General features: G+C 40.7%; 3 protein-coding genes across 3 annotated transcripts; 1 reads left to right on the top strand and 2 right to left on the bottom strand.

Moving 5' to 3' along the window:
• The first annotated feature begins 1,051 nt into the window (after nucleotides 1-1,051).
• On the top strand, nucleotides 1,052-6,381 carry LOC115394007 (myelin-associated glycoprotein-like). The gene is made up of 9 exons (XM_030099115.1): nucleotides 1,052-1,122; nucleotides 1,730-1,783; nucleotides 2,277-2,358; nucleotides 2,617-2,994; nucleotides 3,331-3,645; nucleotides 3,725-3,985; nucleotides 4,138-4,210; nucleotides 4,641-4,698; nucleotides 4,905-6,381. Exons 3-9 carry the CDS (start codon nucleotides 2,277-2,279, stop codon nucleotides 5,157-5,159), a joined length of 1,422 nt encoding a protein of 473 aa, XP_029954975.1. The 5' UTR covers nucleotides 1,052-1,122; nucleotides 1,730-1,783; the 3' UTR covers nucleotides 5,160-6,381.
• A 2,351-nt stretch (nucleotides 6,382-8,732) lies between these two features.
• Nucleotides 8,733-13,155, bottom strand: LOC115394015 (myelin-associated glycoprotein-like). Its single transcript, XM_030099129.1, has 8 exons — nucleotides 13,106-13,155; nucleotides 12,236-12,317; nucleotides 11,597-11,977; nucleotides 10,903-11,217; nucleotides 10,562-10,822; nucleotides 9,520-9,607; nucleotides 9,403-9,439; nucleotides 8,733-9,078 (listed from the first exon to the last, which is right to left on the bottom strand). Exons 2-8 carry the CDS (start codon nucleotides 12,315-12,317, stop codon nucleotides 9,025-9,027), a joined length of 1,218 nt encoding a protein of 405 aa, XP_029954989.1. The 5' UTR covers nucleotides 13,106-13,155; the 3' UTR covers nucleotides 8,733-9,024.
• A 1,490-nt stretch (nucleotides 13,156-14,645) lies between these two features.
• Nucleotides 14,646-19,828, bottom strand: LOC115394006 (sialoadhesin-like). Its single transcript, XM_030099114.1, has 8 exons — nucleotides 19,756-19,828; nucleotides 18,663-18,744; nucleotides 18,024-18,404; nucleotides 17,236-17,550; nucleotides 16,895-17,155; nucleotides 16,685-16,763; nucleotides 16,305-16,362; nucleotides 14,646-15,503 (listed from the first exon to the last, which is right to left on the bottom strand). The coding sequence occupies exons 2-8, from the start codon at nucleotides 18,742-18,744 to the stop codon at nucleotides 15,252-15,254; spliced, it is 1,428 nt and encodes a 475-aa protein (XP_029954974.1). The 5' UTR covers nucleotides 19,756-19,828; the 3' UTR covers nucleotides 14,646-15,251.
• Nucleotides 19,829-27,208: the final 7,380 nt, after the last annotated feature.

The following is a 27,208-nucleotide window of genomic DNA, read 5'->3' as shown; positions in this document are numbered from 1 at the left end:
TGATGACGAGATAAATACATCCTATTCTGTGATAAATTCTGTGGATGGGCTGGGCGGCTCAATAACTGTAGTCTGGTGAATCATTTTCTTTTGAAATGGAAAGAAGTACAAGAAGAGGAAGAACATGAAGCCAGGAGGATATATTCAAGTAAAGTACATCTATCTTTTTACAACTAAATTCTTCTCCTGCAGTATTTCTGGTTTTTTGTACGTCTGCGAATAGTCAGATGAATGAAAACAGTAAAAAAAAAAACCTTGTTTTTGCACTTCAGTCAGCAGTGTGACGACGTTAGTGCTGATGATGACAAGATAAATACATCCTGTTCTGGTAAGTTCTTGTGATAAATTCTAAAGATCTGCTGCTGCAGTGATCGGTTGTGTTACATTTAGTCTGAACTTTTTAGATTCATACAAAAATTAGTTTGACTGAAGTCCTCTGTAATGCGGAGTTTACTTAGTTTCATGTAAATTCAAAACTCAGCTCTTTGTCAAAACAACAGGTTGTTTTTATCGGTGTCAATCGCTACATTTTGTCTGAGAGTTTCTTGGTGTTCTCCACGGTCAGGGACATTGATCCATATCAGCTTTGGATCGTGACTTGAAGCGATCCAGAGAGGATTCTTCACCAGCCTCTGTGGCAGAAGATGACATATTTTGTTTTCTCTGTTTTCACTGCTCTTTTGTTGTTGATACTTTCAACATTTTCAAGCTTCAAATGAAGAATCTAAATCTTATCATTGTCCATTGTCCCAATGAAAGTAAAAAACCCTGCACTCATGAGACAGAAGATTCAGAACTGTTCTCAGTTTTCTCTCCTGTTTCTTTTCTTTAAGCCTATGGCTAACCCTAATCCTAATTCTGTAATCTATTGACAGCCCTACATTAGCTGATCTAAATTAACATGATTGAAATTCACATCCTGAGTTGTGTCGTGTTTAATTTGAACTTTATGGCTTCATATAAAAATAAGTTGGACTAACGTTCTCTATAATAAGGAGTCGACTTTGTTTCAAGTGAAAGAAAAAGGGAAGAAACAACAGAGGAGAAAAGAGAAGTTCTGAGTCGACTCTTGAAACGGTGAAGCTGTGATCACTAAACACCAGACTGCTGTGAACGTGTTCGGTAAGACTGTTTTTCTATTTCACTTCATGACATGTTAACACAGAAAGTTGTACGATATTTTACTTTCATCAAACCAGACAGATAAATGTGTAACTTCATGATTTTGAGCTGGTTTCACGTTGTGTTTGGGACACATGCTCCTCGGAGATTCATAAAATCGAATGTGGCTCCCGCTCCGCCTCAAGGCTCCATTTGAAGCCCAGAGCTTTAAAGTTCTCCCTGGTCTGGTGTCTTCTGATCCTGCAGATTTACTTTTATGTTTTGAACCATCAAGAACCATCAGGTTCTCCAGCAGAGTCTGTTTCATCATTGAAACAAGAACCTGCTGTGAGGCTGATTTGCAGCTTTACAACCTGCTGAGGAACCTGATGCTGCAGAGGATGTTAATGTTTTAGAAGCAGACTCAAGATCTCACTTTTTAATAGACTTTACACTAATTTCCCTTTTATCTGTTGTAGGATTTTCAGTTCGAATTTATGTTAAGCCCAATTTTATACTCTTAATGTTCTGATTTATTTATTTCTTTATTTCTTTATTTATTTATCAACTTTTATTTATTGCATTTGTATTTGACTATTTTGCTCTTATCTTTATTTAAATTGAACAGAATTGCTCCACTTACAGGAGGCGTCTTCAGGTCCTGGTCCACGACCCACTTCTGGTCTGCGCTGCCTTCATTTATATTTTATACTTGTGCCCATTTTTTGTGCCCTTTAAATATCTAATTTTGTTTTGTCTCTGCACCTTCCACCTCAACTAATTCCTAGTAAGGGCTACTATACCAGGCAATAAACATAATTCTGATGGAAAATTCATGGAGAAAAAGATCCAACGGTTTTTGCAGTTTTATAATTTCAGATAATTACATGTACATTTGAAAAAAAGGTATTTTAAAAACCAACGGCCCTTTTCAAAAAAAAAAATAATTTCGTGAAATTAGAAAAATTCATTTGACATTTTACATCAAGATATTTTTCTACTTATTTATTATTTCTTCAAAGATTGTCAGTTAATTTTTCTGCTGCTGAGTCTCCATTCTGAAACACAGGAAGTTACTTTAAGTGTGAACTATCAAGCTCTTTAAAGCACTTATCTTAAAATAAAGTTGTGACAGAGTGAATGTGAAGAGGAAGTGCCATGTTGTGTGTTTCCAGATGCCGGTGCTGAGCTTCATGTGGGCTCTGTGTGTGAACATGATGACAGTCAACATGTTTCTGAGTCTCTTCTTTCTCTCAGGTGAGCTGGAATCATCAACAGCTGCAGTTTTGAAAGCTGTTCAGAATATGAGGGCTTGTGTCCGGGCTGATCAGTGTGTGTCTGTAATGCAGACTGAGTCATTATTTGGGGATGTTTTCTTCAGTGCATGTGGCTTTTGCTCACTGACTGTTGGTGCAGGAGTGAAGTGAACGGGAGCTTGAGATCTGCTTGTTGCTCATCAGTGAAAAGTGAACATAGTGCATCACATTGTGGCTGAAGTATGTTTTCATTCTACAGGTGCTGCAGATGATTGTGATTATCCATCAAAAGTGGATGTTAAAACACCACAGAAGATGGAGGCTCTGAGTGGATCCTGTTTAAAAATCCCATGTAGCTTTGACAATCCAGAGAGGTTTGACGGCACAAGAGAAACTTCTGCAATGTGGATCAGAGATCATCCTTTTCATTTTAACAACCCTGACTCAGTGGTTTATGACAGTAGAAACACAGACAATAAATATCCAATGAAGATTACAGGAAACCTGCGTGAGAAAAACTGCACCACTGAGTTTTTTAATTTAACCACAGAGTACACACACACATACTACTTCAGGATCATCAACTTGCCTTTTAAAGCAACAGCTGCTTGTGATCCTCTTCAGATCACAGTTAAAGGTAAAAATGTTTCTATTATTTTAGAAGTTAATACATAAAAATATTTCAGGGTCTTGAGACAAAAAAGGAGCAAAATTAAATGTAGGTTATTAAATTTAGGGTTTTGGTGACAATTTAAATGTATCTAATGATAATCATGAAGTAAAATTACAACAAACAAATATGTTCCCTGCAGTAATGACACTGTTACAGTTTCCAAAATTACAGAAATCTAAGCCAAAGTGCTGGAAATCTATTCTCACTTGGTGGTTTGACCAGCTGCCACCTTTCTGTCAGCACTATTTTACTCTTTTTGGATTTGTTTATGTAAAATGTGTGTTTGGTGTGAAACTGCAGATTCTCCTCCGAGGCCCACATTACAAGTCTCAGGTGATCAGAATGAGCTGAAGGAGAAGGAGTCTGTCACTATAACCTGCTCAGCTCCCACTCCCTGTCCACACCTCCCTCCTCGACTCACCTGGAGCCTCCAACAAGATGCTCACAGCCAAACAGAGGAAAACACAGATGGAACTTTAACCACTAAGATCCAGCAGACCATCACTCTGTCAGACCAACATGATGGATTCAAGCTCAGCTGCTCTGCTGTGTATCCTGTTGATGGAGGACAACATGTGAAAACAGCTGTGGCAGAGCTCACTCTCAGAGTTTCTTGTAAGTGATCCTGTCAGCACATCACAGTTCAGATGTTTCTGATCAATCAAGTGAACAAGAGTCACTTTTTCTCCCTCAGATGCTCCTAAAGACACGTCAGCCTCCATCAGTCCATCAGGTTTGGTGTCTGCAGGGAGCTGGGTGAACCTGACCTGCTCCAGCAGAGCCAGACCTGCTGTCAGATACACCTGGTTCAAGATCAGTGATCATGGAGCAGTCAGAGTGTCTGAAGGAGACTTTTACAGCTTTAATGTGACGGAAGGAGGAGTTTATTACTGTGTGGCTGCAAATCATCTGGGACGTCAGACTTCAGAACAGATTCATCTTTTGAGAGAAGCAGGTAATGAGAGCCAGGTGCTTTATTACAAAATTCTCTTGTCTAAATATTATCTACTGGTTCGTGTGTTCTGTGTGTTAGTGTGTGTTCTGTTGAACAGAACAAACTCTACTTACTTCACTGATATTGACTCCAGATTTTACTATTTCTCTCAGATCTGCATCTGAACACCATGATTGGAGTAGTTATTGGGCTCATCGTGTTCATCTGCCTGCTGCTCGGTGTTTAGTGAGTACCTTTAATCAACAGAGTGAATCTTACTTTAATGAACAGCCTACTCAAAAAACATTCAAGATGAACTCTAAAACAGATTGTCCCACTTTCAGCTTTGGAGAAATCATTGAGGAAGGAGAAATATGTCCTGTTCAAAAATTTACACCTGACGGAGGAAGTGATGATAGGGTCCAGGTTAGAAGTGAGGAGCTTTTAAGAACTAAACTCATTTAAGAGAAAGGATTAATTAGCTTCTTTAAAATGTTGGAAGAAAATACTGAAACAAAGATGTGACAAAAATATAGACAGAGCGGGAATAAACAGATTCTCCATACTGAACAAACACGTCAGCTTTGATTTTCAGACTAGAAATTAATGTCACCATCAGTCTTTCTGTAGGACTCAAATTTTGATTTTGAAGATTATTTTTTGACTTGTTTTACAGCTTCTTCATGTGTTGGAGGAGAAGAAAGAACACAACTTCAACTGTGCAAGTGGGTCAGGTGAAAAAATATTCAAATCTGTTCTCATGCAACTCAGTAAAAAAAAAAACCAAGTGTTCTAAATGTGTTTGAATAAATTCACTGAACAGTTTGTGACCTGAAGCAGTTTATTGCAAATCTCTCATTCAATCAAAGCTGAATATCTATTCTGATGTCTTTTAATTGTTGAAATCTGGCTTTCTTCATCATCTTTTCTGTTTTCACAGAGTCAGACAGGTGAAGAGCTGGCTGCTGAAGAGCCTGCAGAAAAACCTCAGGAAGAGGGAGAAAACGTCCACTATGGAGAGATCCACTTCTCCAAGCAGAAACCTGAACCGTCCTCCAAGTCTGAGATCAGAAGCAAGCAGGAGAACACTGTGTACGCAGAGGTCAGAGGCTCTCAGCCGGGAAACAGCTCCACACACACTGCTGACCACCCCGAGGATCTCAACTGTCTTTACGCTGAAGTGAAGGAGAAATGAGAATATTCTGTTGGATTTACTGAGGTGTGAAGTCATAAAGTACAGATACTTTACTACTGTACTTGAGGAGATAGCAGTACTTCATTTGATTTGGGTGATTATTTTTCCTGTTTTTCCTGCTTCCAGACACAAATATCTGTACTTTCTACTCCTCACATTGTCAGAATGTTCTTGTGACTTCTTTAAACTGTTGCCAAATCAACCTGGAATACATTGAATTCTCTCTCTTGAGTGGTCTGTCATTCGACAGGTCCGGCATCAGTCAGTACTCTCCAGTCGTATCTCCTCTGCACCATGCTCTTCATTTGTTGGTAGCTTCTTCCTTATGTCGTGCAGCACCATCGCTCTCTTGCTGCCCCTCGGTCTTCTCCCTTCGAATCTTCCTTCCATGGTATCGCGCAGCCGCCCTTCACTTCTCAGAATATGCCCAATCCATCTCGCCTTCCTCCTCCTGATGGACTGAATTAGCTTTTGTTGTTTATTAACTCTGCTCAACACTTCTTCATTCGTTACTCTTTCCGTCCAGCTGATCCTCTCCATCCTTCTCCACATCCACATCTTGCGACCTTCCAGCCTCTTAATTTCCGCCTTCCTCAGTGTCCAAATTTCAGATCCATACGTCAACACACTCCAAACTAAGGTCTTGACTATCCTTTTCTTTAGGCTCTTGTCAAGGTTTTTGATAAGCAGGATGTTGTGTCTATTGAATGCCTCTTTCGCCATCACTAAGCCTCTCTCGCGCTACCTCCATCTTCTGTTATAAGACTTCCTAGATACTTGAACTGCTTGACTTGTTCGAGTGTGCTTCCATTGATGGTAATTCTCATTTCCCCTCCCTCTCTTACTGACCTTCATCAGTTTGCTCTTGTTTTGATTGATTCAAATTTTGTACTTTTCTCCAACTTAACGGAGGCTCGTCATGATGGTCTGCAGGCCTTCTTCTGTGCTTGCCATCGTCGCCTGGTCATCAGCAAATCTTATCGCCTGAATCAAGTGTCCAATTAACAACACTTGAGGTGAACTATGGAGAAAAGGCATCAGCAAGGTTGATCAGTCTGAAAGACAAAACCAAATCCAATTCATGTCAGTTTGAGGGACCAAGAAAAATTCTGGCAGCTGCATAGAAGAACTTCCTGTGTTTCAGAAGGAAACATTTTCATTTAAACTGGGTGTGAAGGCGTTAAGGTGACCTGCACAATGTACTTAGATCCACCAGAGTATCTCCACTCTAACCCTGAAATTTATGCTTTTTCACTTTTTTCCATAAGTCAGAACCAATAGTTCTCACAGAGTTAAATAAGTGTCTTTATGTTTCCTATCTTTTAAATGCTGGATCTGTACCTCTGCTGAAGTAGTGGCTGTCAGCGCTCTTCCTCCCTTGCAGTGATAAAATATGCTCATCAAAATGAGACAGTATCTCTCATGTGATTCAAATAAAGAGGAACTTGATGCTTTCCATATGAGGTTCATTAATTCAGTGTCATTTGTGTTGATTTGTTGATGCAATTTACTGTTTCTTATTTGCATGTGAGAAAGAACTACGTTGAGACATGGAAAACTGGGTACTTGGTCCAGTGTCTAATGTTTTGATATTGGTAAATGGACTACACTTATATAGTGATTTTTACACTGCTTGAGCAGAGCCCAAGGCGTTTTACACTGTAATCGAAAATCACCCACCAGTGGAGCCGATTGCCATGCGAGGTACTCAGTCCATCCGCAGAATTTATCACAAGAACTTCACCGAATAGGATGTACTTATCTTGTCATCATCAGTGTTTGTGCACACACATGAAAATCCGCACTGACGTCGTCACACTGATGATTGAAGTGTAAAGACAAGCTTCAGCACTTCCTTTGTTTTTATTTTAACAAAGTTTCCACAGGAAATATATAACTTTACTTAAAAGAATTATTGCAGAATGATGTTTGCACCATTTTGTGGGTTCGATCAGATTCAATCACAGAAATGTGTTGGAAAACGAGGCCTCGACTTGTTAATCGGAATCCAAAAGGTTAAATTAAAGTTCCATCGTCTTTTTTACAGTTTTCATTCACCTGACTATTTGCAGACGTGCACAAAAGCAGAAATACTCCAGGGGTAGAAATTAATTTTAAAAATATAGATGTAATTTACTTGAATATTTCCTCCTGGCTTCATGTTCTTCCTCTTCTTGTACTTCTTTCCATTTCAAAGGGAAATGATTCACCAGTCTACAGTCATTGAGCCGCTACAGTTGGTTTTTAGATGAAAGGTTTCAGACATTCATTTGAATTTAGGTCAGTGATTTGGTGCAGCAGGGATTTTATTCACAGTGTTAAACGTGGATCCAGTTTAGCATCAAATTCACCAAACAGCTGACGACTCTCAACTCCCTCCATGTGGCAGAGGATGGATGTCAGGACCGCTGGTCTGGAGTCGAGCTGGGATTTCTGGCTCTTTGAATGGAGCCAGCTCGTGAGGAGCCGTTCGTTTGAAAGAGCCGTTCAAAACACTTGTTCCTTTTTTTTCTTTTTTTCTTTTTAATTCAAATTTTATACATTTTATTAAGTTTTCATTTCTCTAATAACAAATAAACAGAACTAAAAGAAATGGAGGTTTTTGAATGACAAAAGAGAAATATGTGAAGGGCAGTCCGTGATCCGGGTGCATCACATACATTCATATAGCACATTTTTATCAAATCAGAGTTGTCTTAATATATTCTAGATTTCAGCCTCTAATATAAATATGCCAAAACCATCCCATTGCTCATTGATTACATCAGTTTGATTGCTCAGTCTCACCAACATCTTCTCTCATATTGCTGCTTCCATCATTTGAGCCTTCCACATATTCAGCGTGGGGATTTGGGGATCTCTCCAACACTTCAGAATTGTCCTTGCAAAGATTATTAGGACAGCTTTTAAATATTCTAAAGACATATTTGTTTAAATGAGGGCCTATAGTTTTGTGCCCGAGGAGACAGTCTTGATGATCTGGGAAGTTCACAGTTCAGCCATTTACCAAAACTATCAAAGAGAGAATCCCAAAAGACTGGCTCCTTCATGAACGTCACGTGACTCTATTAGAGACATCAGCCTCATTAGTGTGTAGTCAATCCGTTATTTTCTGACATCTGATACTGTTACTGTCGGTTATGAGTTTTCATCTGGTGCTTTAATTTGTTTGATGACCCGGATTTCCACACATTGCATTGTGGTTTACCTTGCTCGTCATCCCCAGAGAAGAGATTCAAAATGCTGCTCCGTGTAATTTTACGGTGTGTGTGTGTGTGTGTGTGTGTGTGTGTGTGTGTGTGTGTGTGTGTGTGTCAGTGGTTATGAGCTTAAAATCTCCCATCTTCTACTTGTGACTCATCATCATCAAAATATTTCATTCACACTGGGACATTAAACCCTCAATTAGTGATGAAAACACTTCTTTGGTTGCTTCAGTTATTATTTAATGTTTTACAATTTGATAACTGCAAAAATTCCATAAGTACAGTTTTACTTGAAAGGAAAACACTTCTGTTGATAAAGAATTCAAGCAATAACTACGAGAACAAACAAGAATACAGTGAAGGTATGTGTTGCTCATGAAATGAACATGAAATGGAACAAAATACTTCAAATAAGAAATGCATATTAAGCTAGTTTAAATGCTGTTTCAATGCACAAAGAAAATATCAAGCTATGAATTATGTGTCTGTTTATCCTCTACTGATCAGAACCAGTTCATCTCTACAACACTGAAAAACGCTGTGATCCGCCAAACAACAGATTTCACTCCATGAATGACAAACATGTCGTGAGACATTATTAGAAAGAATAAACCACGTCACTGATGATGGATTTAACATCTTCTTCTTCTCCTCGTGGCTCAAGAGGCTCGACTCTCCTCCACTGTGTTGACATAGTCTGCTTCTTGTGAGTCCTGAGTGGAAATGAAACAACACAGAGAGCCTTCAGAGCTCTGCTGTCAGGTTGAACAGCTGCACTGATCTTCCCTCTGCTCTGCTGGAAATATGACTCACACACACTACAGAGTCTTGCATCATAATCAGATTAAATACAAAGTATTTTCCTCCTGAATGAGATGCAGGTTTATGTGCAAACTTCAAAGTTAGAGAATAAAACAGAAACGGGTTTCAGTAAATATCAGATTCATATGACGTGAAAACATCTCATTTTGAAGAAGAATGTTCTTTTTCTACATTTGAATGTTATAGCATCATAACATTGAGAACAGCTTGTTTACCTTCACTGGTTTGTGGCGAAATCTCCTTCTGAACCAGCTGCAAAGAAAACATGAACATGTTGAATTGTAGCATTTCATAACAATCAAAGTCTCTACAAATGGAAAAGTTAGTCTCACCACTCAAAGATGATGACTGAACTGCAGAGAGCTACGATTCCCACAATCTTCAAAGTAACGAGGACTCCGAGTCCAAACCTCTGACCATCTGCAGAGACACAAGTTATCTTACAGTTTTCTGTTAGTGAGAGAATACTTTTCTCTTTTCATCTACTTCAACAGTAACGTAAAGTAAAAACAAAAAAACAGCTTCAACATCACTGATAATCCTCCAATAAACACAAAGTTTAACTCATTTGTGAAGGTAACTTCATTTTGATATTATTATGAACATAAAGAATTGTATCTTTCACTTTTATAAGACGTGGTTCAGAAGCTGATGTTCCCCTGAATGATTTGTTTTGAAAACTGAAGAAGAATTTTATGTTTTTGATAGGAAAGAACACCAGAAAAAAAGAGTGGTGTAGTTTCTCCTTAGGTTTCAGTTGACTGTAATATAATGGCTGTTATTCCACATCAACAAAACATATTGTGGGCAGGACTGAATAAAAGAACTCTCTAAATTATATGAATAACAATGAAGATGATTGTTATATGTTATATTTGGTTCATTAACTATTTTTTTTCCCACATAAATCCACAATGACATCTAATTCAAGAGAACATTTTTAGTCAGATGAAAAAGTCTGTTTTGTTTATAATCATAAACATGTAAAAGTCACCTTCATGCACTTTGAATGCTCCATGATCACTGATAATGACTCAGGTGTTCGTTATTTTACAGCCATACCTATTACCACTTTACTCCTATAGATGGAGCACTCAGTGAAGAAAACAGCTCTCATTACCTTCAGTAGTCAGAAAAATCTGTTCTGAAATCTCACTTCCCAGATGATTTGCAGCCACACAGTAATAAACTCCTCCTTCCGTCACATTTAATGTGACAGAAGGAGGAGTTTATTACTGTGGACGTGAGAGAAGCAGTAAAATCTGGCGTCAATATCACTGAAGTAGGTACAGTTTGTTCTGTTCAACAGATCACACACTAGCAGATAATATTCAGATAAGAGAATTTTGTAATAAAGCAACTGGCTCTTATTACCTGCATCTCTCAAAAGATGAATCTGTTCTGAATTCTGACGTCCCAGATCATTTGCAGCCACACAGTAATAAGCTCCTCCTTCCGTCACATTAAAGCTGTAAAAGTCTCCTTCAGACACTCTGACTGCTCCATGATCACTGATCTTGAACCAGGTGTAGCTGACAGCAGGTCTGGCTCTGCTGGAGCAGGTCAGGTTCACCCAGCTCCCTGCAGACACCAAACCTGATGGACTGATGGAGGCTGACGTGTCTTTAGGAGCATCTGAGGGAGGAAAAAGTGACTCTTGTTCACTTGATTGATCAGAAACATCTGAACTGTGATGTGCTGACAGGATCACTTACAAGAAACACTGAGAGTGAACTCTGCCACAGCTGTTTTCACATGTTGTCCTCCATCAACAGGATACACAGCAGAGCAGCTGAGCTTGAATCCATCATGTTGGTCTGACAGAGTGATGTTCTGCTGGATCTTAGTGGTTAAAGTTCCATCTGTGTTTTCCTCTGTTTGGCTGTGAGCGTCTTGTTGGAGGCTCCAGGTGAGTCGAGGAGGGAGGTGTGGACAGGGAGTGGGAGCTGAGCAGGTTATAGTGACAGACTCCTTCTCCTTCAGCTCATTCTGATCACCTGAGACATTTAATGTGGGCCTCGGAGGAGAATCTGCAGTTTCACAACAAACACACATTTTATATAAACAAATCCGAAAGACTAAAGTAGTGCTGACAGAAAGGTGGCAGCTGTTCAAACCACCAAATGAGAATAGATTTCCACCACTTGCTGAATTTCAGAGGAATTTAAAAGCACTTTGTCAGTTTAGAAAGTGGTAACAGTGTAATGACTTCAGGAAACCTTCATGGTTCCTAAATATACTTCATTATTATCATTAGACACATTTAAAAAGTCAGCAAAACCCCAAAATTATTAATCTAAAATTTACTTTTCTTCTTTGTTCATTTGAATGCCCTGAGATTTTCACCAAACACAGAATGTAACTGTCTACAAGATTTGTTCATCTGGAAAATAATAAAAATATTCTTACCTTTAACTGTGATCTCAAGAGGATCACAAGGAACTGATGATTTAAAAGGCTCGTTGATGATCCTGAAGTAGTATATGTGTGTGTAATCTGTGGTTAAATTAAAAAACTCAGTGGTGCAGTTTTTCTCATGGAGGTTTCCTGTAATCTTCATTGGATATTTGTTGTCTGCCTTTGTACTGTCATAAACCACATAAACCTCAGGTGAAACATGCCCATAAGGATGATCTCTGATCCACATTGCAGAAGTTTCTCTTGTGCCGTCAAACTCCTCCCTATTCTCAAAGCTACATGGGATTTTTAAACAAGATCCACTCAGAGCCTCCATCTTCTGTGGTGTTTTAACATCCAGCTCTGATGGATAATCACAAGCATCTGCAGCATCTGTAGAATGAAAACATACTTCAGCCACAATGTGATGCACTGTGTTCACTTTTCACTGATGAGCAACAAGCAGATCTCAAGCTCCCGTTCACTTCACTCCTGCACAAACAGTCAGTGAGCAAAAGCCACATGCACTGAAGAAAACATCCCCAAATAATGACTCAGTCTGCGTTACAGACACACACTGATCAGCCCGGACACAAGCCCTCATATTCTGAACAGCTTTCAAAACTGCAGCTGTTCATGATTCCAGCTCACCTGAGAGAAAGAAGAGACTCAGAAACATGTTGACTGTCATCATGTTCACACACAGAGCCCACATGAAGCTCAGCACCGGCATCTGGAAACACACAACATGGCACTTCCTCTTCACATTCACTTCTGTCACAGCTTTATTTTTAAATTAGTGTTTTAAAGGACGGAAGAGATCACACTTAAAATAACTTTTTGTGTTTCAGAATGGAGACCCAGCAGCAGATAAATGAAGTGAAAAATATCTACAAATAAAATGTCAAATGAATTTATCTCATTTTACATCACCAAATTAATTTGAAAAAAGAACCTTTGTTTTTCAAAATACATTTCTGTCATATGTTCGTGTAAACATCTGAAATTATAAAACTATTTAAACCATGGATCATTTTCTCCAGTAATTTACAGTCAGAATCATGTTTATTGCCTAGTCGCCCATACTAGGATTTGTTTCGGTGGAAGGTGTAAAGACAAAATAAAATTACAGATTTAAAGGACACAAGTATAAAATTTATTAAAGGGAGTATAGACCAGAAGTGGACGATGGACCAGGACCTGAAGACGCCTCCTGTAACTGCAGCAATTCTGTTCAATTTCAATGATGAAACAGACTCTGCAGGAGAACCAGATGGTTCTTGATGGTTCAAAACATAAAAGTAAATCTGCAGGATCAGAAGACACCAGACCAGGAAGAACTTTAAAGCTCTGGGCTTCAAATGGAGCCTTGAGGCGGAGCGGGAGCCACATCTGATTTCATGACTCTCTGAGTTCAAAATCATGAAGTTACACATTTATCTGTCTGGTTTGATTAAAGTAAAATATTGTACAACTTTCTGTGTTAACATGTCATGAAGTGAAACAGAAAAACAGTCTTACCGAACACGTTCACAGCAGTCTGGTGTTTAGTGATCACAGCTTCACCATTTCAAGAGTCGACTCAGAACTTCTCTTTTCTCCTCTGTTGTTTCTTCCTTTTTTCTTTCACTTGAAACACAGTCGACTCCTTTTTATAGAGAACGTTAGTCCAACTTATTTTCATAAAACTCTATAAAGTTCAGAGTAGACTAAACACAACGCAACAAAGGCTGTGAGTTTTAATCATGTTAATTTAGATTAATTAATGTAGGGCTGTCAATAGATAACAGAATTAGGATTAGGGTTAGCAGTCGGCTAAAAGAAACAGGAGAGAAAACTGAGAACTCAGTTCTGAATCTTCTGTCTCATGAGTGCAGTTTTTTTTTTTTTTTATCTCTCTGTCATTTGGAATTGGCACTGATGAGGTTTGGATTCTTCATTTGAAACTTGAAAATGTTGGAAATAACAACAAAAGAGCAGTGAAAACAGAGAAAACACAATATGTCGCCTTCTGACACAGAGGCTGGTGAAGAATCCTCTCTGGACTGCTTCAAGTCACGATCCAAAGCTGATATGGATCAATGTCCCTGACAGTGGAGAACACCAAGAAACTCTCAGACAGAATGTATCGAGTGACAGCAGTAAAAACAACCTGTACGTGCCATCGATTTTTGTTTGTTCTTTTCGGTATGTGTTAATGTTCTACTCAGTGTTTATCTTTGTTGTAAAACTGTAAATAAAAAGAAAACAAACAAAAAAAAAGCATTCACAAAGAAATCACATGAGGAAAGACCCTTCCTCCTTCTGCTCATGGTTTTAAACGACGGCAGATAAAGTTGCAGTCTGCAATTAAAAAATGGAGCAATACAGTGTTCAGCTGTAGAAAAATGGCTCTTTACAGTTTAATTGGAAAGATAAATTTGGGTGTGGATATCTGTTTTGGTGTATTGTGTTTTCAGATCCGTTTGTTTCCTTCTCGATCACTGCGTTTCCTCTCGCCTGCGGGAACAGTCACACCTGAAGTCAATCAGGCTGAGTGGAGCTGCAGGCTGGGAGTGTGTGTGGCATACGAGAGGTGAGAGCTTTGCGTTTGCTGGCTTAACCTCTTTTTTCCTCTCAGCAGAGGATGCTTACAGAAGTTTGGTGGACCGATCATTTTTGTCTTGCTGTTTTTTAAGATACGGCCGAATAAATGCTTTCCTTACTTTGAAGCAAGTCAGGGTCGCCAGTTAACCTGACATGCATGTTTTTGGAGTGTGGGAGGAAGCCGGAGTACCAGGAGGGAACCTACGCACTCGGGGAGAACATGCAAACTCCACACAGAAAGATCCCGCGCCCCAGCTGGTATTTAAACCCACGGCTTTGTTATTGTGAGGCGCGGCTAAACACTGCACCACCGTGTGGCCTGAAATTTCACATAAAAATACATTTGAGAGTGTTTTTGTTTTGCATTAGAGAAAAAAAAAATCCTTTCAGCAGACAAGGAAAAGAAAGCTGCTCTAACACATGGAGAACATGCAAACATCAGAGAGAAAAGCCACTGGTCCTTCTGCTCTGAGATGGAGGGAGAGTTTATTGGGAATAAATGTGCAGATTTGTACATCCCAAAAAAAAAAAAAAAACCAACAGTAAATATCAAGTTTACAGAATATTTAACTTTAAAGAAATATTAAAAAAAAATGCAAAGCAACAATGAAGAAACTCAATATCAAAAACTGGACCACATAACAGGACAGATTTGTAACAGATTTTCCACGTCTCAGAATCTTTGATAGGCAGACGTCAGGCTGTGTAACGTTTTCTCTCATGCAAAAGGAAACTGCATACTATTTAAACAAATCAACACGAATGCCCGAACATAACGCTGAGTTAATGAATGACAAACAAGAAGCGCTGAGATCCTGTGTTTCTAAAACACATGAGAGATACCGTGTCATTCTGATGAACAGATTCTATCTTTGCAAAGGAGGAAGAGTGTAACAGGTTTGTCACTGGACACTGTGTGTTCGCTTGGCGGCTTTGGGCTTCAGGTCATTCCCGCTGCTTTACTCACCTCAATAGTCGGGAAAAATAATCACCCAAATGAAGTACTGCAGTCTAGTAAAGTACAGAAGTGAAGTATGTGTACTTTATTACTTCACACGTCAGTAAATCCAACAGAATATTTTCATTTCTTCTTCACTTCAGCGTAAAGACCGTTGAGATCCCCGAGGTGGTCAGCAGTGTGCGTGGAGCTGTTTCCCGGCTGACCTCTGACCTCTGCGTACACAGTGTCCTCCTGCTTGCTTCTGATCTCAGACTTGGAGGACGGTTCAGGTTTCTGCTTGGAGAAGTGGATCTCTCCATAGTGGATGTTTTCTCCCTCTTGCTGAGGTTTTTCTGCAGGCTCTTCAGCAGCCAGCTCTTCACCTGTCTGACTCTGTGAAAACAGAAAAGGTGATGAAGAAGCCTCCGCCTCCCTTTAGTTTTTCCTCCTCTACTCTCATAGCTCTCTAACACATTTGTTTTTTATGGAACCATCATCATTTGTGAGTCAATACCAGATCAGTGTCTTCTTCAGGTGTCTTCCTCTTAGTGCACTGCAGTTTTTACTTACTTTACATCGTGGCATGTGGATATTAGCTTCATGGTATCGGACCACAGTTTTATTGGGAAAGTGTGTATTTCTCTTAGTCTGCAGTGAGTTTTATTTCGAAAAATGCTTCACTTCAGTCAGCGCTTCTTTCTCGCCCGTAATGTGAAAGACATGGAAAATTACACACATTTTCACACAAGTGATTTCTGTTGCTGAATGTATTAAAGGAAGAAGAACATGGTTCAAATAAGGTTAAAATCACAAGGTTTACAGACACCCAACATTTATATTTTTTTGTGTCTCATTTTGTCATAGATTCAATTACTTCAGTAAATATTGTAAATTACTAATTGTTTCTGAACGCCTCACATTGGAATGTTGAAGGTGACTGCAGTGAATAGATCACCATAGAAGGACGAGAGGAGCTAGAATACTGGCCTAAAAAATAAAACTTTTGCACCAAAGACAACTCTGCAGGTCATCTCTACTTTAAATAACTGAATCACTGAACTTCGTCAGCATGTTTTTATGCACGTGGAAGGAGATTTCTGTCCTGCTGAAGACATGCAGCACAAAAGAAAGATACAAAGAATCTTGGGCGGCTAGAATTCAGGAGTAGCAGCCCACCGCTCTATATTTTCTCACCTGACCCACATGCACAGTTGAACTTGTGTTCTTTTTTCTCCTCCAACACATGAAGATGCTGTAAAATAAGTCAAATAATAATAATCAAGGTTAAAATCTGAGTCCCAGAGAAAGGCTGATGGTAACAATAATTTCTATTCTGAAAATTAAAGGTTATGCATGTTCAGTATGGAGAATCTGTTTATTCCAGCTCTCTCTGTATTATAGTAACATTTTGTGTGAACTTGTTTTCTTCTCACATTATATAGAAGCAGATTAATCACTGCTCTTGAGGTCTCTTGGTTTTTTTCTCCCTCAAGCCTACTGAAACAACAAACAGTTGTTGTTTCAGTAGGCTGTTCATCAAAGTAAGATCGACTCTGTTGATTAAAGATACTCACTAAACACCGAGCAGCAGGCAGATGAACACGATGATCCCAATAACTACTCCAATCAGGGTGTTCAGATGCAGAGAAGGACCTGAGAGAAGCAGTAAAATCTGGTGTCAATATCAGTGAAGTAGGTACAGTTTGTTCTGTTCAACAGATCACACACTAGCAGATAATATTCAGATAAGAGAATTTTGTAATAAAGCACCTGGCTCTCATTACCTGCTTTTCTCAAAAGATGAATCTGTTCTGAAGTCTGACGTCCCAGATCATTTGCAGCCACACAGTAATAAACTCCTCCTTCCGTCACATTAAAGCTGTAAAAGTCTCCTTCAGACACTCTGACTGCTCCATGATCACTGATCTTGAACCAGGTGTAGCTGACAGCAGGTCTGGCTCTGCTGGAGCAGCTCAGGTTCACCCAGCTCCCTGCAGACACCAAACCTGATGGACTGATGGAGGCTGACGTGTCTTTAGGAGCATCTGAGGGAGGAAAAAGTGACTCTTGTTCACCTGATTGATCAGAAACATCTGAACTGTGATGTGCTGACAGGATCACTTACAAGAAACTCTGAGAGTGAGCTCTGCCACAGGTGTTTTCACAGCTTCTCCTCCATCAACAGGATACACAGCAGAGCAGCTGAGCTTGAATCCATCATGTTGGTCTGACAGAGTGATGTTCTGCTGGATCTTAGTGGTTAAAGTTCCATCAGTGTTTTCCTCTGTTTGGCTGTGAGCGTCTTGTTGGAGGCTCCAGGTGAGTCGAGGAGGGAGGTGTGGACAGGGAGTGGGAGCTGAGCAGGTTATAGTGACAGACTCCTTCTCCTTCAGCTCATTCTGATCACCTGAGACTTGTAATGTGGGCCTCGGAGGAGAATCTGCAGTTTCACACCAAACACAGTTTTTATATCAACAAATCCAAAAAGAGTAAAATAGTGCTGACAGAAAGGGGCAGCTGTTCAAACCACCAGAGGATAATAGATTTCCACCACTTGCTGAATTTCAGAGAAATGAAAAAGCAATTTGTAACTCTGGAAACTGGTAACGGTGGAAATGCTGAAGGTAACAAATTTGCATGTTAATTATAATTTCCTGTCATCATTACATATATTCAAAATGTCAGTAAAACAAAAAAAAAAATTTATAATAATAATAAAAATAATAATAATAATAATACATTGAATTGCGCCCTTCTAAGCACTCAAGGACGTTTACAATGAATTGAGAACAAAACATTTATATTTCACTGTGCTTCTTCATTTGTCTCAAAGCCCTGAGAATTTTTTACCAAACATGGATTTTCTTTGTCTACATGATTTGTTAACCTCCAAAATAATAAAAATATTCTTACCTTTAACTGTGATCTCAAGAGGATCGCAAACAGCTGTTGCTTTAAAAGGCTCGTTGATGATCCTGAAGTAGTATGTGTCTTTGTAATCTGTGGTTAAATTAAAAAACTCAGTATTGCAGTTTTTCTCATGGAGGTTTCCTGTAATCTTCATGGGATATTTGTTGTCTGCCTTTGTACTGTCATAAACCACATAAACCTCAGGTTTTTTATGCCCATAAGGATGATCTCTGATCCACACTGCAGAAGTTTCTCTTGTTCCATCAAACTCCTCCCTATTCTCAAAGCTACATGGAATTTTTAAACAGGATCCACTCAGAGCCTCCATCTTCTGTGGTGTTTTAACATCCAGATCTGATGGATAATCACAAGCATCCGCAGCACCTGTAGAATGAAAACATACTTCAGCCACAATGTGATGCACTATGTTCACTTTTCACTGATGAGCAACAAGCAGATCTCAAGCTCCCGCTCACTTCACTCCTGCACAAACAGTCAGTGAGCAAAAGCCACATGCACTGAAGAAAACATCCCCAAATAATGAGTCAGTCTGCATTACAGACACACACTGATCAGCCCGGACACAAGCCCTCATATTCTGAACAGCTTTCAAAACTGCAGCTGTTGATGATTCCAGCTCACCTGAGAGAAAGAAGAGACTCAGAAACATGTTGACTGTCATCATGTTCACACACAGAGCCCACATGAAGCTCAGCACCGGCATCTGAAAACACACAACATGGCACTTCCTCTTCACATTCACTTCTCTCACAGCTTTATTTTTAAATTAGTGTTTTAAAGATGCAGGACAGATCACACATTAAGTAACTTCCTGTGTTCCAGAATGAAGAATCTTATTTTACATAACTCGATTATTTTTTAAAAAAGCACATTTATTTTTCAAAATGTATAATTATGCGGTTGTTCCTCTCTTCTGAGACACATGACAACATAGCAACGGATTTCTTCACGTTTGTTTAAACTGCAAAAGAGGGGAAAAATTTACATGTACTTTAGGTTTGACATCATGTTGTATCAGTTTTTTTAAATAACTTTTTAATCACACTGATTTAGTCGTGGAAAAAAGCTCCTAAAGCATTGTGTGTTTTTTTTTTTTATAAGAGAAGTTAATTAGAAATAAAGTTTTGATCTTTTATTAACTCAGAGTGAAAAATGATGCCATGCTCTTTACTTGCTCTGAAGTTTTAGAAGATACTACTTGTAATATTAACATTTTTTTTCTTTCTTTTATCCTTCAGACCAAAAACTTCACTTTTGTCCTCACTGAGTTCAAGGAAGTTTCTGTCAGCCATGATTTAATATCTAGAATACAATTATAAAGGTCATAAATTGGCGATATGTCTTCAAGAGACATGACAATGTATAGCTGTGTGTTGGATTTACTTGTGAGATGAAATGAACTCCTTATTGATTACGTATCATACTGTTTACTTGGTTGTGCAGATCATGAAACAGTAACAAGAATATAGAACCAAAGATTATGTGTTAAAATGTCAAAAGAAACTTAAATTGATCAAGAAAACCTTGCAATGATCTTGATCACACAAATACAAAAGCAGTTTAGTCACTCTGTAGGTGTGATGTTCAATATATTAACAACCTAATATGAAAAACAATTGGGTTACACATTTATCTGCCTGGTTTAATGAAAGTAAAATATTACACAACTTACTGCGTCAATGTGTCACAGAGTGAAATAGAAAAGCAGTCTTACCAAAGATGTTCACTGCAGCGTTTTGTGATTCCAACCGCACCGTTTCAAGAGTCAAGTCAGAACTTCTCTTTTCTCCTGTGTTGTTTCTTCCCTTTTTCTTTCATTTGAAATAAAGTCGACTCCTCATTGTGGAGGGCTTTAGTCCAACTCGTTTTTTTTTATAAGACTCTATAAAGTTCAGACTCATTGTAACACAACCTCTCCTTTTGACAGGCAGGAGATATTTTGAATTGAAAAACAACAGGATGTGTTTATCTTTTCATCATTAGAGTTTGAACCCACACAGCAAAATCCCAAATAACATTGTCACACTGATGACATAAGTGCAAAGACAAATTTCACTACTTCCTGTTTTTCTTCGTACTACAACAAGGTTTCCACAAAACAAGATCAACTGCAACTGCAAGTTTTAACAGAATGAAGTTTGCACCTTTTGTAGGTTTAAATGATCATATATTCAGTAACAGGAAAATGTTGGAAAATGAGGCCTCAACTTTCAGATATGCACACAATGGAAATGTCGCAGGGGTAGAAATTTGCTTTAAAAAGACAGATGTAATTTACTTGATCATTTCCACATGGCCTAATGTTCTTCCTGTTGTTCCTGTACTTCTTTCCATTTCTACGGGAAATGGTTCACCCTGCTATAGGTACCTCACATCCATGTTTTCTGACAGGGAAACAGGAAAACCGAAGCAAAGGGTGAACATCAGGGGGACGATAAGCATCATCTCTTCTGCAATGTGATGAAAGCAACTTCATCTGCAGTCCAGGTGTAACACATCAAATAAATCTATTTCATCCCCTTTCATGCACTGAAGTTGAATATGAACTAAAAGGGCTCTATTATTTTAGACCAGGCACAAACGCAGCACTCCTGCTCTATGCCATGCCTGCCTCTCACCAGCGGGGTGTGTCAAGGGAATTTTGCAATTTTCGTGCACGGCGCAGTCCAGTGCAGCGCAATGCCTCCACTCCTCCGTCCCTCCCATCGGTGCAAGTGGCAAACCAATCAAATAAATTAGACAGATTCTACCTAATTCACATTTTTTTGTTATCTATAAGCTAGAACTATTGTCAAGAAACAATTTTCCTATTTTCCTTACTGACCTCTCTGACACGCTTCTGAAAATACACCCTTTACAAAGAAAATGTCTTTCAGTCTGGTATAATAGATTTGACAAAGCAGGGGCAAAGTCTATTTTTTCAACAACAATGAGATGGGAAGAAGATTATAGGCAACTTTGTCTGAACAACTGTGGGATTCAGCTCTGAAGTTAATTAGCTTGTCCTGGAGTTAATTCAGGCTGGAAAAACTGAGATTTTCATTAAAGGTTTCAAAATTCCAGAGAACATGGCAATCCTTTCTTTCACTGGTTGATACCATTATTTTGTTCCCTTATGAAGTGGTGGTTTAGTTTGTTTTAAACTATGTTTATTTTTATTTTTCCCTCAGTGTTTTCTGCTTATCTCATTTTGCTTTTCTCTCAATTATTCGGTCAGTATGTGTGTTTGGGAGTGTATGTGTGTATCTGTGGTATTGTTTCAGTGTGCAGGGACTGGATCTCTGCAGTGTTGTATCTGGACCTGGATGTGGGTCAGTTCAAGGGTTGGGGCTGACAGGGTGCTCACTGTCACTGTGCACGAGAGGGAAGAAATAAAATCTCCCCAGTCTTTTTTTCTTCATCAGAGTCAGCCTGTTGTCGGAAAGATGGAGCGCAAAATCTTAAAGCCAGGAGGAGACGTCCTGATTGATAAAGGATTTAAAAACAAATGGCACTGAGCCTCAGGGGTGTCTCCAGACCCCTTTTACTGGGGCTCCTATTCCAGTATCTGAACGGACGGACGGACGGACGGACGGACATACAGACACGAGCGAGACTTCTGTCGATGGTCATGAGGGAACTTTGTGCCAGAGGCAGAGACAGAAGCAGTGAGGAGAGATGAGACGGAAGGATGATGATAGATTATCTGGTTCAGCGAGCAAAGTTTTTAGAAAGTCTGTTCAACTTAAATGCCTTTATTGATATAATCTATGTGCGATTTGATTTTACCGGCTCGATATAGTTGGGCTCACCTCCACACATAGCCTGGGCTCTGGAACCCAACCTCTCGAGAAGGGCTGGACTCTCCACTTCTCTGGCGTTGCCCCCAAGCGATGCCGAGAGATGCCAAAAGACGCCGAGAAGTGCGCCGCTCACATGGACCGTCAGAGCGGCGCAGAGCAGTGCTCACACAGAGCGTCGGGGCGCCCCTTGTACGGCCACGGCGCCCCTCCAGTACGTGGCGCCCCAGGCAGGGTATTGTTTTGCCTGTAGGACGGACCGGCCCTGAGGAAGACTATCGGTTGGCCTCGAAGAAATTCTGGCAAACCGTCCGGCGCCTCAGGAGGGGAAAGCAGGTCTCCGCCAACACTGTTTACAGTGGAGGTGGGGAGTTGCTGACCTCAACTGGGGATATCATAGGACGGTGGAAGGAATACTTCGAGGACCTCCTCAATCCCGTCGCCACGTCTTCCGTGGAGGAAGCAGAGGCTAAGGTCTCAGATGTGGACTCGTCCATCACCCAAGCCGAAGTCACCGAGGTAGTTGGTAAGCTCCTCAGCGACAAGGTGCCGGGGGTGGATGAGATTCACCCTGAGTACTGTAAGTCTCTGGATGTGCAGGGACTGTCTTGGTTTACACGTCTCTGCTACATGGCGTGGCGGTCGGGGACGGTGCCTCTGGATTGGCAGACCAGAGTGGTGGTCCCCCTGTTTAAAAAGGGGGACTGGAGGGTGTGCTCCAACTATAGAGGGGATCACACTCTTCAGCCTCCCCGGGAAAGTCTATTCCAGGGTACTGGAGAGGAGGATCCGACCGATAGTCGAACCTCGGATTCAGGAGGAACAATGCGGTTTTCGCCCTGGTCGTGGAACAATGGACCAGCTCTATACCCTCCATAGGGTGCTCGAGGGCTCGTGGGAGTTTGCCCAACCAGTCCACATGTGTTTTGTGGACTTGGAGAAGGCGTTGGACTGCGTCCCTCGTGGTGTCTTGTGGGGGGTGCTCCGGGAATACGGAGTCAGGGGCCCCTTGTTAAGGGCCGTCCGTTCTCTGTATGACTGGAGTAGGAGTCTGGTCTGCATTGCCGGCAGTAAGTTGGACCTGTTCCCGGTGCGTGTTGGACTCTGGCAGGGCTGCCCTTTGTCACCGGTTCTGTTCATCATTTTTATGGACAGAATTTCTAGGTGCAGCCAGGGGCCGGAGGGGGTCCGGTTCGGGGACCACTGGATTTCATCTCTGCTTTTTGTAGATGATGTTGTCCTGTTGGCTTCATCGAACCTGGACCTACAGCATGCACTGGGGCGGTTCGCAGCCGAGTGTGAAGTGACAGGAATGAGGATCAGCACCTCCAAATCCGAGGCCATGGTTCTCAACCGGAACAAGGTGGCTTGCCCCCTCCAGGTCGGTGGAGAGACTCTGGCTCAAGTGGAGGAGTTTAAGTATCTTGGGGTCTTGTTCACGAGTGGAGGACGGATGGAGCGTGAGATTGACAGGCGGATCGGTGTAGCGGCTGCAGTGATGCGGTCGTTGTATCGGTCCGTTGTGGTGAAGAGGGAGCTGAGCCGAAAGGCGAAGCTCTCGATTTACCGGTCAATCTACGTTCACACCCTCACCTATGGTCATGAGCTTTGGGTCATGACCAAAAGGACAAGATCCCGGATACAAGCGGCCGAAATGAGCTTCCTCCGGGGGGTGGCTGTGCGCTCCCTTAGAGATAGGGTGAGGAGCTCAGTCACCAGGGAGGGGCTCAGAGTAGAGCTGCTTCTCCTCCACATCGAGAGGGGCTAGCTGAGGTGGCTCGGGCATCTGGTTAGGATGCCTCCTGGATGCCTCCCTGGGGAGGTGTTTTGGGCATGTCCCACCGGGAGGAGACCCCATTTTTGATGGATTTGATTTTACTCAGTCCCATTCAGTGTGTTGAGATGGCTCAGAGCTGCACGATGAGCCAACCCTGGCCAAAAACAAGCTTACTGCACGTTCATTTTATGAAGTCATCTTATACTGGTGGTAGCAAACAGTTTATTTTTCTTGGGACAAAAATGTCCCACTTTAACTTCATCAAAACTTCACTGTCAGTACACTTTATGAATTGGAGCAGTATATCATTATCATACTACTGGTGATATACTTCTAAGCTGACAGTGCTTTTGTGTTTGCAGTTTAGAATATTCTAGTTTGTTCTGTACTTTAAGTAGACATGAAGATGAAATGGATGTTTCTTTTTTTCTTCAAGCTAAACATAAAGGTAAGGATTCTCAAAAAAAGGCTGGGGATATTCAATTAAAATTCAAATCAACAATATCTTGGATGCTAAAAACACAACTATCTCAAGCACAAATGAAAATAAATGAAAATCATGTTACAGTATAAGCCAAGTAAAGTTGTCTCTATTGCAGTGGCGGACCGTGCATTTCACACTAAGGCCTTCAGAACAGATCCGTCTGAACCAATCCACCTCTCTCTCGACACTATTTTATGTCTGTAAAAAAACCCAACTCTTATTGTGCAGATATGCATATAAAGAGTTGTTGCGCAGCAGATAGATACTTGTGCAGCCAGAATAAATGCCTTTGCTGAAGTGCACAAGTGTCCTACTACATCTGTGCACATACAATAAGCATCAACAACTTACGTAATAAAACAGCAATATTATTTAGGAGAAGAGGAACATTTTACTCACCAAAATCCCGATTATTTGTAAACAAAATACATCCTCCTTTCCTTCCTCAAAAACAGTTCAACTGCTCTGTCATATAGATTATCCGTGCATTTCAGTCCCATAAAGCCAGGGCTGAAAGTCCACCTTGCCCTGTGGTATTTCTGTCATAAGTTTTAAATTCTCTTCAGGTCTTCTTCTCCTTCTTCTTCTTTGGAATAATTGCGGTAGGTGACCAACACCTTAGGTGCATACCGCCACCTGCTGTATCTCTTCGTGAATGTAAATCAGAAGGCCTGGATATGCTGTTATTGGTGTACGCTAGCTCGAAGGCGCTGAGTCGCCAACTCGAAATCTGATTGGTTGAAGCAACTGTCTGTTTGACGCTTCACATTACTTTACTGCGCCATCAGGAACGGACAGTGAAGGCCTCAGGCAGATTTCTCTGACCCTAGCAACAGATGATGCCTGAAATCTGATTGGTTAAATGGTTTAATGAGAAAAAAAACATGTCTGGAAGCAGCGCAACCATGGGGAAACTATGAAAGGAACCAGAACATACCGTTTGGAATCATTTATTAATTATTTATGGACAAAATATAATTTAATATAATCAGTCTGTAATTCAGAAACTTTTTAGGCCAGCAGAGAAGGCTTTGCAGCCCCTGACGGCCCACCACTGCTCTATTGAGATGGTTGCCTAGCGACCCATTGGTCGCCAGACTCGTCACAACACAATGTTTATGTTCAAGTAGACGACAACATTAAATGAAGAACAGAAAAGGAAAAGGAAGAAAAGCCACCAGGTGCCCAGTTCAGGAAAATGGACTACATTTATATAGCGCTTCTACATTACCAGAGCACTTTACACTCCATTATCACATCTACCCATTCACAAATACATTCACACACACTGGTGGAGGCAGCTGCCATGCAAGGCACTCAATCGATCCACTAGGGGCAATTCAGGATTCAGTGTCTTGCCCAAGGACACTTTGACACAGACAGGAATCGAACTAACAACCTCCGGATTGTAAGACGACTGCTCTCCCCACTGATCCACAGCCGCCCCAAAAGAAGGAGGGAAGGAGGATGCCAAAGAGGGTGTTCGCCGTGGCACGAAACAAGCCAGGACCACCACTGGCTTTATGTACTGCATTTAACACCAGTGACGTGCACTGGTCAGTGGTGTACAAGCTATACGTTACTTACAACTAATATAATGATTGTACGGCAATTTTGAACACACATACTAAGTGATGAAACAGTCTTTTTAAAAATATTTATCTCTTTTATTTCATTTGTCTTCATTTTATAACCACTCCCATCTTGAAAAATATCCCTTCTTTACTTTTTGTCACAAATCAACACCTGGAAATTAAAACAGGTTCATTGACAAATATAGATTTATTGCACAAATGTACATATTTACAGTAATTGCATGTACATTTATACAGGTTCTCCTGAAATACAGCAGCTTTCTCTTGGATTCAGGAATCTTTTAGATCTCTGGTGTCTTCCACTTTCCTGCCACGGTTAAGGGAAGCATGACACTGGTCAGCGTGAGCTGCTACCAGCCTGGTTTCTCCAGGAGCTGGACTGAGCTGCACTGCTCTCCTGTCATTTAAAGAAGAGTAAATGAGGTCAAATTTAGCAAAAACAGAGCTCAAAGTTGTCTTACGATTCAAAATGAATGAATTCTGAAAAATTTGCCTTGGTACTATTGTCAGGTTCTCCAGAAGCAGAGTTTTTTGACTGCTGTTTTACCTGGGTCTTTCTCTTCTGACTAGTACTCTACATGGGAACGTTTCTTTACCCCGGCCAGTCTGTACAAAGTGGTAATTTTGACAATTTATGTTTTTAAGCACAATCTTCATGGTTTTTTTTAACCTTGTGAACAAAATGGAGACATGCAATGCTATGCTGTATTTCCAGTTGAGATACATCGTGGCGACACAGGGACAGACATTTGGCTGGCCGGGGTAAAGAAACGTTTCCATGTAGAGAAACGCAGCAATGCAGCCCAGGGACCACACATCCACAGCAGGGGTGTAAGGGAGTACCAGCATGACCTCGGGAGCCCTGATGGAAATCAAACAAACAGGAATAGATTAGTTCTTCACACTGTCTCTCAACACGAATTCCACATGTTTGACAGACAGTCCATCCAAGTGACTCAACATCAGAATCACAGCTTCAACGACTCCATGAACACATCTCACAGAGATGCTGAAGCTTCACGTTCGTATAGATGTGATTTAGTTCACCACTAACAGAGCAGCACCTCACCTGTATTGAAGTGTCTGAATACATGTGCCTGGCCTGGCAGTTGAGAGTGTGTGTGCCAGTCCAAAGTCTATGACTTTGATTCTGTAGGGCTGCAGTGTCTGGTCCACCAGCATCAGGTTTTCAGGCTTCAGGTCAGCATGGACGATACTCAGACTTCTGAGATGATTAAGTGCTGCAGCGACCTGTGAAGAGACGGTATCATGAGACATTATTGTTGACAATATCTCATCAGCATCCTGTTTCACCCAGCTTATTAAAGTGAAGAAGAATTAATCTGAGCATACCTGCTGGATGATCGGTCTGGTGACCTCCAGACTGAGAGGCTGGAACCTTCTTTCAGCCATAAAGTCGAAGAGACTTTTGTTCAAGCACTCGAATACCAGACAAGTATGGGCTCTGTCTTCGAACGCCTGGTGCCCATTTGCACTGATGTCCTCTCAGACTTGGAAAAACACTGAATTAT

Source organism: Salarias fasciatus, chromosome 9 (genome assembly GCF_902148845.1).
Source record: "Salarias fasciatus chromosome 9, fSalaFa1.1, whole genome shotgun sequence".
Classification (NCBI taxonomy): Eukaryota; Metazoa; Chordata; class Actinopteri; order Blenniiformes; family Blenniidae; genus Salarias; species Salarias fasciatus.
This window is presented reverse-complemented; position numbering and strand designations above follow the sequence as displayed.